The sequence below is a fragment of the Penicillium brevicompactum genome, assembly GCF_028827555.1.
Source record: "Penicillium brevicompactum strain IBT 35665 chromosome Unknown utg000005l_segment0_segment0, whole genome shotgun sequence".
NCBI lineage: Eukaryota > Fungi > Ascomycota > Eurotiomycetes > Eurotiales > Aspergillaceae > Penicillium > Penicillium brevicompactum.
The window spans coordinates 4,319,199-4,332,136 of NW_026623208.1; the positions used below are offsets into that span (position 1 = coordinate 4,319,199).

The 12,938-nt window shown below is 52.1% G+C and overlaps 4 protein-coding genes across 4 annotated transcripts; 2 read left to right on the forward strand and 2 right to left on the reverse strand.

Moving 5' to 3' along the window:
• Nucleotides 1-329: 329 nt before the first annotated feature.
• N7506_007496 (uncharacterized protein) lies at nucleotides 330-1,028 on the reverse strand (the record flags this gene model as incomplete). Its single annotated transcript, XM_056956789.1, has 1 exon — nucleotides 330-1,028. One exon carries the CDS (start codon nucleotides 1,026-1,028, stop codon nucleotides 330-332), a length of 699 nt encoding a protein of 232 aa, XP_056811123.1.
• A 3,218-nt stretch (nucleotides 1,029-4,246) lies between these two features.
• On the forward strand, nucleotides 4,247-7,052 carry N7506_007497 (DENN (AEX-3) domain protein; the record flags this gene model as incomplete). Its single annotated transcript, XM_056956790.1, has 2 exons — nucleotides 4,247-5,647; nucleotides 5,709-7,052. The coding sequence occupies 2 exons, from the start codon at nucleotides 4,247-4,249 to the stop codon at nucleotides 7,050-7,052; spliced, it is 2,745 nt and encodes a 914-aa protein (XP_056811124.1).
• A 651-nt stretch (nucleotides 7,053-7,703) lies between these two features.
• On the reverse strand, nucleotides 7,704-8,864 carry N7506_007498 (SDR family NAD(P)-dependent oxidoreductase; the record flags this gene model as incomplete). The annotated part of the gene is made up of 4 exons (XM_056956791.1): nucleotides 7,704-8,160; nucleotides 8,215-8,545; nucleotides 8,609-8,640; nucleotides 8,740-8,864. The coding sequence occupies 4 exons, from the start codon at nucleotides 8,862-8,864 to the stop codon at nucleotides 7,704-7,706; spliced, it is 945 nt and encodes a 314-aa protein (XP_056811125.1).
• A 656-nt stretch (nucleotides 8,865-9,520) lies between these two features.
• Nucleotides 9,521-12,652, forward strand: N7506_007499 (uncharacterized protein; the record flags this gene model as incomplete). The annotated part of the gene is made up of 1 exon (XM_056956792.1): nucleotides 9,521-12,652. The coding sequence occupies one exon, from the start codon at nucleotides 9,521-9,523 to the stop codon at nucleotides 12,650-12,652; it is 3,132 nt and encodes a 1,043-aa protein (XP_056811126.1).
• Between the last annotated feature and the right edge of the window lie 286 nt (nucleotides 12,653-12,938).

A 12,938-nucleotide genomic window follows, 5' to 3' on the forward strand; every position in this document is an offset into this window, starting at 1 on the left:
ATGGATTCTATCCCCGACAGCCCTGCTCAGCCCTGCAGGTGAGACTAAAATCTCTTACAATGATCTATATATTTCAAGGTTTGTGGGACCCGTGGAATCAAAACCTTGAAAGCTACTGAAGAAATTTGCGCCATAAACCAGCTTCACGACCCAGTTATTGGAATATATAATCAGCCAGAGGTATACCGTCCAAGGACGAAGGTCAATGTTTTGTTCCAGAATTGTTCTAAACATAAATTTCGTTGACACTGCAAGGTTCTATGCTACGTACATCCGAAATGCATATGGACAGGATTGAGATGGGTTTGCGATAACAAAAAGTTCAAGGCTCAAAACATAGCCACAATGGCAGCAACAGCAGCTCCCATCGGCGCAGCCGTGGCCAGAGATTTCATGCGAGGTGCAGCGCCCGTCGAACTAGCCGCAGTCGAACTAGCCTCGGTCGAAGTGGCCCCGGCCGTCGAGGCACCAGTAGACGCAGCCCCGGTAGTCGCTCCCGTAGCCTCAGTAGTAGACCCCGAAGAAGTAGAAGTGACTTCATCAGCGCCAGCCGTAACATCGAGAGTTCGCCAGCTGACCAATTCCGGCGCAATACTAGTACTCGAGTTGGACATGGAAGTTGAAACGGTCAGGTCGCCCGAGGAGACGGTGAATGCGACGCTCCATGAACAAGACACGGACTCAGAGGAGTGAGTGAAAACACATTCTTCGATATCGGTGATGATGCCCGTTGCGCCCATGGTCACGATGCTATATTCACCTGACAGGCTGTATGTCGCCGGGCCCTGAATCATGGTGATCGGGTGGGGGAGAGCGCATTTTTCAGCGCCCTTCAGACACTCGATCTCGTAGGTGGTGGCTGTACTATCGCTGCCAACAACGCTTGCTGCGGTGCTGGTGTAGGCACCGGGATCGGCACCATATGAATTGACATTGGAATCCAGTCCGAAGTAGTTGACGGTGGTTGTGCTGGAGTCGGCTGCAGCCAGTGCAGCCAGCGCAAATGTGATGAGTTGGGTCGGACGCATTTTGATGTTTTATGTACAGCGTACTCCGTTTATATGCAGAAATTGATCGTAAATGCAGCGCAATGAATACCTTTACAAGTGCAAATCCCCAGCCCCACGACTCGGGAGGGAAAAATCGTGCCTAGCGCAATGGGGCCGAATTTCGATCTGGAGCGGAACGAACCGCCTTAAAGAACGAATTTTTCATTGCCTCGTTGGAACCGTAGTTCACCGCATAATGTAGTCCGTACAAGTATATCGAGCACACAATCATAGACCCTCGATATGACCCTGATTGCCGTGAAAACGGCGCTGGAGAAAAATCCCGAGCTATTTTTTTAGTTCGCACAAAAATAGTAGCAGCAATATGGTGAAATCTAAAGTGAGTCAGTACTTTGGACCACCTGGGCAACCCCTGCCCCTATTGCGTGAACAGAGCTCCAAAAGAAAAAGGGATCACGACGCAGCAGGATGGGATCACTAAATAACCTGCCACATTTACCGGTCATTTAAGCCTAGACTTGGACAGAAAACTCGTGGAGCACAAGAGTGCTACAAATAAAAGCAACGGGTACCTGATTTCAGGTACCGGCTACCCCGGCTCTCACAATGTGCAGGGAACAACCAAGGTACTGGGTACCACCCCTGTCGGTACAATTACCAACTGCTGGGGAGAGCTGTGCTGTGGATCAAAGCCCACGCAGACGAAACACTGGAGGGTGGATCGGTGGCCCGATCGACATGCCAGTGCACCAAATAGAGCCTAGAACGGCCCTGGAAAGATTTGTATTTTGAACGTTTCGTGTATTTTGTCCTCGTTCGAAGTACGGAATGCCGCGGGTGTGGACGTTGGGTCAGCACTTTATAGTCCAGCGCCACGGGGTATAAAAAGATACAACTTTACGGAGTTGACCGGATAAACGATGTATGAGACATAGGGGGGTTGTGGCTAGTTATGGATAGGAGTAGAATCCCATACGTAGATGGTCGGAGTGGGAAATATCACCATGTGTGGAAAGACACCATGCCCTACGGAGTCAAAGCGAAAGCGACACCAACCTCATGCTCACACGGTAGCTTGGCGACAGACTGCCTGTTTGCAATGTCTTGTTGCCTTCTCAAATTAGGAGCGATCAACGGATTATCCTTCGATCTGTACAATCGGCGCGTTTGCCGCTTCCTGGTTCTTGCACAGTGCCCTATGATATGACATCGGAGTGAAACATGCGGCTAGCAAGCGAGTGGACTCCATGTACTCCGTAACTTGTATGATTTTCCTGAGATCGAGTTGAGTAGTATTTCACTGTCATCAATTCCAATCAATTCTCATTTCAATGGTATATGTCGCATCTCGGTTTCCACAACACCTGTCAAAGACGTTGATAACCCTCTGGGGACTCGGGGCATTCCGTAATCTTAGAAAGTCAATCTTGATCAGGAAGCGAAAGCCCGGAAATACAGGCATTGACCATTGGCATCCAGTGCCTGATTCCAAATCAGGTTGTGTTCCACACTGCTCTGGGCCGTCACCTTACTGGCTGCCGATAGTCTCTTATTTTTCCAGGTTACTGCTTAATATTGTCTTGGCCAATCACAGAGGCAATCCCACACAGGGTAAATCACTCAATAATTGCGATTCAATTGCCATGTGGGAAATTACCTTTGGCTATTCGTCGGAACGGCCCTACAAGTTCTCCGCATACGAGGAGTCAGATACGGAGTACGGAGTACGCACAGTCCATCGAAGCCAGCCCAGTCAGAATCAGCACGGTGCAGCCCAGAACGTTTCGAAGCCGAGCTCCGGTCGATAGTCTGAGGGTGTTCGCCATCCTCGTTACGGGTGCCGACCATTATTGGCGGGAAATATCTGAGCAGTATCCACGTTCTCCCCCATGTGTTATGGGATCGTCTTGCATTCGAGATCATAGAGCCATTTAAGCCAAGTGACAGACATCTGAGCCAGGGAAAGGTGCGCACCGAGAGTGGGATCTCCGGCTATAATTCCCGACTAGGCAATTCGCTAGTTCCATAGCTTGAGGGGGTAACGGGATGACACGAATAGTGGGGTGGCGCCGCGAACGCCGAGCGTTGATGCTTGATCAGAGTCGATAGTATGTAAGTGTGCGCAGAGCACGGAGTCTGGAGTATAATACAGGAGTGATACAATTATCGAGAAAAAGCAGCAATATACATGAATTCAGGGGTAAAAAGTTCATGCAGCACACGGGCCAAGATCGAACACAAATCTCTTTATTTTTGTGGAGACGCGGACAGAGAGCTCCACCATTCACGGGTATCCAGACGGGATGGCTCTCGATCCTGTATGCGAGTGCTGGAGATCGGCATTCTAGGGATCCCAATTCGCGTCGCAATGGGAGAATTGGTGAACTTTGTACGGAGTAGTGGTTGGGAGCTGGGATATCTCCTCGCTGCCTGCATACGAAACACTTTTGCATGATGTGGTAGTGCAGGAATGGATTGTCAACAGTATTCCGTACTCCGTACAGAGGGGAATAGCATGGAAATGCCACACACTTACAATCAGAGTTTAAAGATGAAACAGAGCCGGGCATTTCGATCTATCAAACCGGCGAAAACGGCTGGGACGTATCAGTTTGGGCTATCACAAGAGATGATACAGAGCTTCCGAATACTCCGAGAATATTACTTGTTCATTGCCAGTAGCTCTGGATAGCGTCGTTTTGGGTACTTTTGTGCGAGTCCCCTAGAAGCATAGAAGCCCTGCAGGTAATCCAAAAGATGAAACAAGCACCAGCCTCGAAACAATCAGCAGAGCAGCAATCGAGAAATTCAGAAATCCCAGAAATCAGGAATTAGAAATTAACAATTACTGGCCTCTTACAATACCAAAATCCTCCGCTAAAAGGCTTTAATTAAAGTGGACTCCCCGACGAACCCCCTTTGGCCTTAGCCTCGGTGCTACGCATTTCTCTCCTATTTGCCCCTAACCCACTGGACCTCTCTTCTCTCAGTCTTTTTACCAGGTTGACTCGGAGGTAATTTACTCTGACTGTATGGCGGGTGTTGTTTTCTAAACTTCTACTCCCTCAGCCTCTCTCTCTCTCGATCTTCTCTCTCACACACACTCTCTCCGATATCTATATCCCCGACATTCCTTAATCTGGGCAAACCCTCCTTTCGAACTGCACTTTTTGAGTGCTTAAATACCGACATTCCAACCTCAGATTTGCCGACTCAACATATATACAACAATCACAATGGGTCACTCGATGCGGGATCACTCGTCCTTTGTACGGCCATCCACCCGGGATCGGCCTACGACACGCGGCGAAGGGGAAAATTCGCTGGTCGTTCCTAGCCGCACGTCGTCGCTGCATTCACGCATCACCCAACCTAGTCCTTCCACACTCACCGTCAAGCCCGCCCAGCGGACACCGAAAACACTCACTCATGCGTATATGGTATGCGGTGTTGGTCGCGAACCCTCCCAATGGGTCAAGGCCCCCGCCCCCGCCCAGGGTAAGATTGGCCACATGAAGGGAGCCGTGGGTCAGTTCTGGCTCCCCGAGATCCTGGGTAGCAGCCCTCGCCTCGAGCAGGACAACGAAATTGCACGAGCGCTGCACTCAGCTATGAGAGCTTGCTTCCCCCACGATGTAGAGATTTGCACAGGCAAGAGCCAGCCTCACTGTGCTCACCACGCGTTCGTGTTGCAGCAAGATTCCTCCCACACCCTGTACGGTATCGCGCTGCGCGTTTGGTCCCGTGCTGACGAGAAGCGCGCCGAGACGATTCGCGAGCTGCGCAAGAAAACGGAGCCGGACTTCTACGACAACCCCGATGAGACTTACTGGATTCCTTACTGTCTCAGCTTCCTCTCCCGCTACCCGCTCTACGACCTGCTGGGCGATTACCTGCGCGGTATGTGGATTCACTGGAACAAGGCTACCAACCTGTTCCACGCCGAGGAGGTCTCGCGTATCCTCAGCTTCCCCGCCCCGCGTCTGAATGACCTGGTCCGCATTGATATGAAGGACTATGCTCTCTGCTACCAATTCCCCTCTTCGCCAACCGGCTTCCAGAACTTCGCCATGTGGCCGTTGTTCACCTGTCTCTCGATCCCCAACATTGTTGGCGTCATCGAGGCTGCCGTATCGCCCACTCGCCGCATCATCTTCGTCAGTCACTATCCCGCCATGTTGACTGTCGCGGCCGAAACCATCCGCTACTGTGTTCGCGTCTACGAATGGAGTGGACTTTACGTGCCTGTCGTGCACGCCCGTCACGTCAAGGAGCTTGCTCAGGAGCCAGGTCCTTACATCCTGGGTGTTACTGCCGAGTGCCGTACCCTGTTCAACGCGCCCGCCGATGCTCTGGTTGTCGACCTGGACCGCAACTTTGTCCTTACCTCCAGCCCTCCCAATGTCCTGAACCAGGGCCAGCGCACCAAGTTCATCACCCGCATGACTCAATCTCTCAATGGCGATGTTTCACCTTCTGGTGTGCCTGCACACTTGCGTACCGCTTACGCTGGTGGCAAGCTCATCCCCGCCGGTCAGATCATCGTTATGAGAGGCGAGGTCGAGAGCGTCGAGGAGCCTCAATGGTGGAACCAGGATGCCGTTATGGGCGTCATGGATCACGTTTGTGAGAAGCTGGTACGTCTTTGATTGCTCAAGTTACTAACAATTTCATCGCTAATGGTTTCTTTTTCAATAGGGCCGCAACACCGGTATGAAGGCTATCTTCGGTGGCTCCGTGAAGAAGCCACTGATGACCAAGGTCTCCATGCGCCATCTCAATGAGATTGTCCGTGAGCGCAACCAGTACTCCCGTGACGCCATGGAGGCGTGGCAGGACTTCATCAACCTCAAGGGACGAATGGACACCGAACTCAGCAAGGTCAGCAAGCGCAACAACTTCCTTGTTGAGGAGCTCGAGACCTGGAAGCAGCAGTTCCTCAAGTTCCAGGCCTTTGCCGAGCAGCTTACCAAGGAGACTTCCGAGCTCAAGGTCAAGATCGAGAACCACAAGCGTGAGAGCCGTCGCCTCACTGGTCTTATCGACCAGCAGAAGGATGATATCACTCGTCTCACTTTCCGCCTGTCTGGCACTGAGAAGCAGCGTGATGACGCGCTCGAGGCTCTCGTTCTTCAGCAGGAGATTGCTGAGGAGCTCGAGCGTGAGCGCAAGCGCAACCAGAAGGAGATCTCCGCCCTCTCACACACTAACTCGACTCTGTCTCGCGAGCGTGAGGATGCTCAGCGTGTGGTTTTGCACCTGCGCAGCCTCATCAACGGCCAGAGCCACCACATGGAGCACATTGTTCGCTCCATTGGCAGCCGGTCGGAGATTACTGAAATCGTCGAGCAGGGCTACGAAGACGCTCCCGAGGAGCCCAAGGAGGAGGTGTCAGTCGTTGAGTCGAAGGAGTCCGTCAAGTCTGTCAAGTCTGTCAATGGTCAAAAATCTTTGGTAAATGACATGAGCCCCGAGCTGGAGCAGCATTTGCTGAACCTCGGCAAGGATCACAAGACCCTTGCTCGTTTGAGCATCACAGATGTCGCCGACCGCTACTTGCGGGACAAGACAGATGCCATCGCAGATATCATCCGCAGCATCAGCGACCAGTGTGCCGCCGCCGTCGAAGGCTTGCACCTCGCCCAGGATGCCGAAGACGAGGAAGAGACCGAGGCCACCAAGATCCACCAGAGCGACCGCCTGGCCTCCGAATATGAAGCCTCCACCCGCGCCGCTAGCGAAATCAGCGACGCCGACAACAACTCCCTCCACCCGGACAACCGCCACTCCAGCATCCCTCCTACCCCGGATCTGGTTCACAACCGCTCCAGCACCTCAATGTCCATGGTGAGCAGCTCGACTTTCCCCGAGCGGTCAAGTCAGCAGTATGGCCCCGGCGATGTCCCCACTCGGATCGTCGAGGATGATGACGAGCACGCCCACGACTCCGAGAACGTCGACGACCAGCAGACCGAGACTGGCACTCTGTCCAAGCAGGCTAGCGAGGATCTGATGCGGCCATCTGCCGCACGGGTCATCTAGTCTTTTTCATCATTCACTCTAGATGATGCAACGCTTGACTGAGACGAACTCGTTTGCTTTTTCTCTTCTCTGTTTTCATCCTATTCTGTGCATCATCATCATGCACATACGCTCTGGTTTTCTGGCGTAGTTTTTCTATTCGTCGTGTCGACTTTTGATACTCCCTATATCCACCCATCTATCTGCCTTCTTGTCCAATAATTATGGTCATTTTTGCCTTCCCGGGATTTTCCCTTTTTTTACACTTCTGCCCTACTTCCCCCCGAGGAATTCTTTGTCTATCTACATGTCGTGCCGTCTGGGATGGAACGGCTTCTTGATTTTTTTGTTTTGATGCTCATATCTCGATCTCACGAGAGAGCTCTCCACTGTGCACCACAATCCGCACCATCAGCGGAAATTTCCTTTTATCACCTGATACAATCCTTGATCTGGATTGATCCTTAGTCTACCAGGGCTCATTGAGCGCCCTGTCGTACTTGAAAATGAATTTCTGAATTTAAAACTCTGGTCTGCTCGCACGTATCATTGAAATCTCTTGACTGCCGCAGTTTATGACACTGAACCTATTTGAAATTCCGTATGCTATGTAATAATGACTTATACCCTTGCAGCTCATCAATGCAACTTGGTCTCATTGGAACCTCGTACTTATGCCAGCTTTCCAGGCACGAAGGGATGCCCAGCACTCAGTCCACCACAAACCGCCCAGGCCTGTCCATTGACATAGCTACTCTCATCACTACCAAGGAACAATGCAACACGCGCAACCTCATCGGCAACAGCACCCCGCTGCAACGGGTTCAGTTGTCCGACCTTGCGCTCCGTGCCACGCTCCCGTGCCCGATCAAATACACTCTGCGTCATACCTGTCTCAATGAGACCTGGGCAAATTGCATTAATTCGGATACCTGTTCCGGAAAGTTGGTATGAAACCGACTGAGCAATGGACACAACTGCAGCCTTGGAGGCCGAATAATCAGTTGAACCGGCATTGGAGCGGATTCCAGCTACAGAGGCTGTTCCGATAATTGAACCACTGGGGTATGGCTTGGATGCAGATGTGATTTTCATAGCTGGCGCCGCGTGCTTTGCGGCTAAGAAAACACTGTGGAGGTAGTTTAGCAGGGATGATCAATTTTTCTGGTGGGGGAAAGCTTACCCAAGGGCATTGACACGCATGGTCTCCAGGAACTCACTGCCGGCTACCTCGGTGAAGACTTTGGGTTGGCCGACGATGCCTGCATTGGCGAAAAAGATATCAAGTCGGCCGTACTGACTTATGGCCTCGTCGATGACGGCGGTCAACGCCTTTTCATCGGCTGCGTCGAATGAGCGTACGTGGACGTCCACGTTTGGGTAGAGAGACTTCATCTCTCGCTTGTGAGTTTCTAGATGGTTGTCGGCGAAATCACAGATGTAGACTGCTTTTGCGCCATTGTTGGCGAATTGGTGTGCGCTGGCACGTCCAATTCCGTTTGGAGAATTTGCTCCTGGGATTTAATCAGTTCAGGGTCTTTATAGATTTTGTTAAGCCCAAGTCTGGGTGAACTGACCGGTGATAATCACCACCTTGTCCTTTGCCCGACTACATGTGTTCAATGTTAGCTATGCATTGGTGTTTCAATTCAGACGAGGTAAAAGTCCGAGTGTATCATTTTGAAGGATAGATTTCAACACTACTTACGGTCCCGCGGAGTCCCCTGCAACATGGCGGATCTTGGGGATATCTTCAAAGGTGCCCTCTGAAGGAATACCTTCTACAAGCTGCTTGCTGAGAGCTTGGAGACGTTGCTTTGCTGCTGCCGACATGGTGTGTGGATTGGATATTTCACGAATGTAGTTTGTGTATTTAAAAAAGTACCAAAAACATAGATGTCATCTATCCTCCACTGCCGGGGGGACTGCAGCTTATAGCTTTCCCCACTCGGTTATGCGGAGAGCCGAGGCTGCGATGACTGCCAGGGCGGTGAGAGGACCAGATCACATGAGATCACATGACCGCTTATCGAGCAATGAACGTCATGTGCGCAAGGGTATCAAAGCTGGCTTTGTGTGTTTCAGACATCCCAATCTGCGTTCTTTGTTTTCTGATGATTTTGCTGGTCCTAAAATAGCCTTGACAAGGTTGGCATCCGTTGTTACCCCTGAAAGTCAGGGTCGATCTCCCTTCATTCCCACAGATCCACAGATAGCTACACAGGGATCGCCAAGGACCCAAGACTATCAGGAAACATAACCAGGACGGCCTCGCTAGCTAAAGAAAAAATTTCCTCGAATCCCTGGATACCGGCCTTGACAGCTATCAGAAGCATTCATGAAGTCATTAAACAACAAATCCCCCGTCCACGCCATTGCCCGGTTGTTGAGTCATGGCAGAGTCCGAAGTTCACTCCCCACGACGCTCGTCCTCACAAGCATCAAGCGCCTCAAGCCGGAGTCGAAATGCTAGGACAGTCCGCGCCAAAATGCAAAAACGTCATTCCGGCTCCTCAAACACTACCACGGACCTGACCTCGTTTCCTTCGCTTTCACCGCCAGACAAATCTCCTACCCTTGCACGTGGCTTGACGAATACATTGCTCTCGGGGGCAGATGGAGACGATGATAATGGAGGCAATTTCGGTCGAGGACGGAAGGCCACTTTGGCAAACTTGACCAGCAATCCGTCACACAAATCTGGACGTGCCGCTCTGTTCGCTGATTCAGTCCCAACACATGACATTCCAGGCGCCTTGCACCTTGCAGACGATGCGCATATTGAGAGGCTCATTTCTGGTACCGGAGCCACGAAAATGGTCCGACAATTTGCTCGTGATTTGGCTCAGCGAGATGCTGAAATATCGGCCCTGCGTCAACGCGCCGATGCAAGGGAACGAGAGCTAAAGCGGATGCTGCGGGAAGTCTCAGTGTCCAACCAGGATATCGAGCGCCGGTTGTATCAGCTGGAAAACTCTCCATGTGATCGCGCCTCCGATGCAGAAAGCACCCACAGTAGCGAACACGCCGGGCACACTTCTTCTGGGTTGAATGGACTCATGTCTCAGGCCATGGAGGACACTGTGGGCTCTCGGCCGTTCAGCGAAACCGAGCCCCAGGCGACAATTCGTCCCCAGCGGGCGAACACAGATACTATAGGGAGCGGAGGCATCGACAACCGGAAACGCCAAAGCTCTATTCGAGGCTGGCAGGAGTACCTCTTTGGCTCCACCAACACAAGCCGCAAAACTAGCCGTGCTAGCAGTATCATGAGTGATGTTGGAGAGACTGAAGAGGAAGAGGCTGAGCGACTTCGCATGCCTGTCAATCCTGCAATGCGCCGGAAGGCTCTTGATGAGCAGCTTTTCCAACCACCTGATGCTTCACCCCAGAAAGGACCAGCAAAGCGTATCGCGAGCACGTCCACCAATGGCGACAGTGCCAGTGTCCATTCTCGCAAATCATCACGGTCCCTTGGTTCTTGGACAGTCAAGTTGTTTGCAGGCAACTCCCAGGCTGGAAAAGATGGAAGCGATTCTGAGTCTGTTCACAGCAAGACCCAGCCTCAACGACCAGACGGAGACAAGAGTGCCTCGTCAACTCTCTCTGGAAACTCCAAGGGCGGCTTGTCAGCAGTGGCTGCATTGAAAAGAATCAACAGCAAGGCCAGTCTGCCTAACTCCACGGTACGCTCTGCCAGCGGATCCAGTGCTCAAGGCAGGATGGGCCCCCCTGCTACGCGACGCACTGCAGCCGGTAGTGTGTCACAAGGCGCAGCTTCGGAGACCACCGATCAAAGCTCCACAAACCTTGGACCTGTTGAGATGGATGCCATTCTCCCTATGGAGTCGAAGCCTCCGACGCTCACTCCCATTTATAACAACGCTTACCCAGGCGAATTTCTGACCGACAGGTTCGGCTTCATATATGATCAGCGCAGGAAAAAGCGTCAGAGAGAAGCCACCGCTGCCAAGAGCAGCAATCACCGATTGAGTATCACCGAAACTCTTGGTACTCTCCGGACCGATTCTTCGGACCCGGAGGATGACACCCAATCGTCAACGCCGGCCCCAGACACATTGCGTTCCCTCCCTGGCTCGCCGGATGACCCTGAAAGCGGAGCTCTTGCCATTAATCGCTGGCAAGATTATCTCAGGATCCCGACCCGTCCCACCGAGCTTTTATCCCACACTCCTTCCGCCGGCCCAATCGTCTCCCTGACTACCGCGGGTGAAAATCGCTCTCATAGCTCTTCGGTTTCAGTCGACAAAGACGGTGCGCTGGCCGTCGGGTCTAGCGCACAACCATCAGCTTCTACATCTTCAGTCACTGCCAACAGACCCGAATTTTCCGGTATATCCTCTGATCAGCCCAGAGACACAGCCCCTAGGTTCACTGCTGCAGAGATAGAGCCAGTGAAGCTGCTGCTGGAGCAGTTGACCGACCTCCACGACTCATTGCAGCGTGACCGAACCGTACGATGGAACGAGTTCTTGCGTAAAGTTCGTGCCGAACGCAGGAAGGAAGGCGAGGCGGCAGCGGCAGTATCCGATCGCTCTGTGGCTGCGTTCGCTACGCCTGAGACTTCTCTCGCCGATGGCGAAGTTGTAGGTATCGCTGGGCTGGGCAACAAGGGGAAGGTCGGGCGAGCCAAATGGCGGGAATTCAGACTGCTTGTTCTCGGTGGTGTCCCAGTTGCTCTTCGTGCCAAAATCTGGTCGGAGTGCAGCGGGGCTTCAGGGATGCGGATTCCTGGATATTATGATGACCTTGTTCATGGTGTTGGTGGTTCTGACCCCGACTCTTCTGTTGTTGCACAAATCGACATGGATATCAATCGAACTCTGACCGACAATGTCTTCTTCCGCAAGGGGCCTGGCGTCGACAAATTGAAGGAGGTGCTCCTTGCGTACTCGCGTCGCAACTCGGAGGTTGGCTACTGCCAAGGCATGAATTTGATTGCGGGCTCTTTGCTGCTGATCATGCCTACTGCAGAGGATGTGTTTTGGATCTTGACGTCCATGATTGAGATCATCCTGCCTCATCATTATTACGACCATGGCTTGCTGGCCTCACGTGCCGACCAGGTCGTCTTACGCCAGTACATCTCGGAGCTACTACCTAAGCTCTCTGCACATTTGGAGGATTTGGGAATCGAGCTGGAAGCGCTGACCTTCCAATGGTTCCTTTCTGTTTTCACAGATTGTCTCTCGGCAGAGGCGCTATATCGGGTATGGGACGTAGTTCTGTGTCTCAATGTGACTGGTGCAGCCAACGGTTCTGGGCCCAATGGTCTTGCTGCCAAGGAGAACGACAAGGCTACAAAGACCGGAGTCACTGAAGATGTCGCCTCTGGCAGTGGCGGAGGAAGCACATTCCTCTTTCAGGTTGCTCTTGCGCTGCTTAAGCTCAACGAGCAGCAATTGTTGACAACCTGCTCAACGCCAGCTGCCCTCTACACTTATATCAACCACCAAATGACCAACCATGCGATTAGCATCGATGGCCTCATTCAAGCAAGCGAAGCACTGCGCAACGTGGTACGCCGTGAAGATGTCGTTGCTCGCCGAGCTGTCGCCCTCCAGGAAATGCGAAATTTGAGCAGCGGTGCAAGCATCTAAGTCTGTTTGCTCTACCATCTATCCTCCATCCCAGCGATCGTCCATTCCTTTCATTTTCTTTTCTATCTCATGCAATGCCGATACGACCTGAGCATAAGACAAGGAGTTTTGGCTTTCTGTGCTCTTTTTCATTGCCTGGTGTTGTCTGTTTGTTTCTTTTGTTCTTGTACACACCAACATAGCCCGCAATTTTCCTGTTGCCCTCATACATCAGCCAGCCTTCGAGATACCCCTGGATTTTACGCTTGGGTGGCAGCACTGTTAGACTTGTTATTGAATTTAAAAT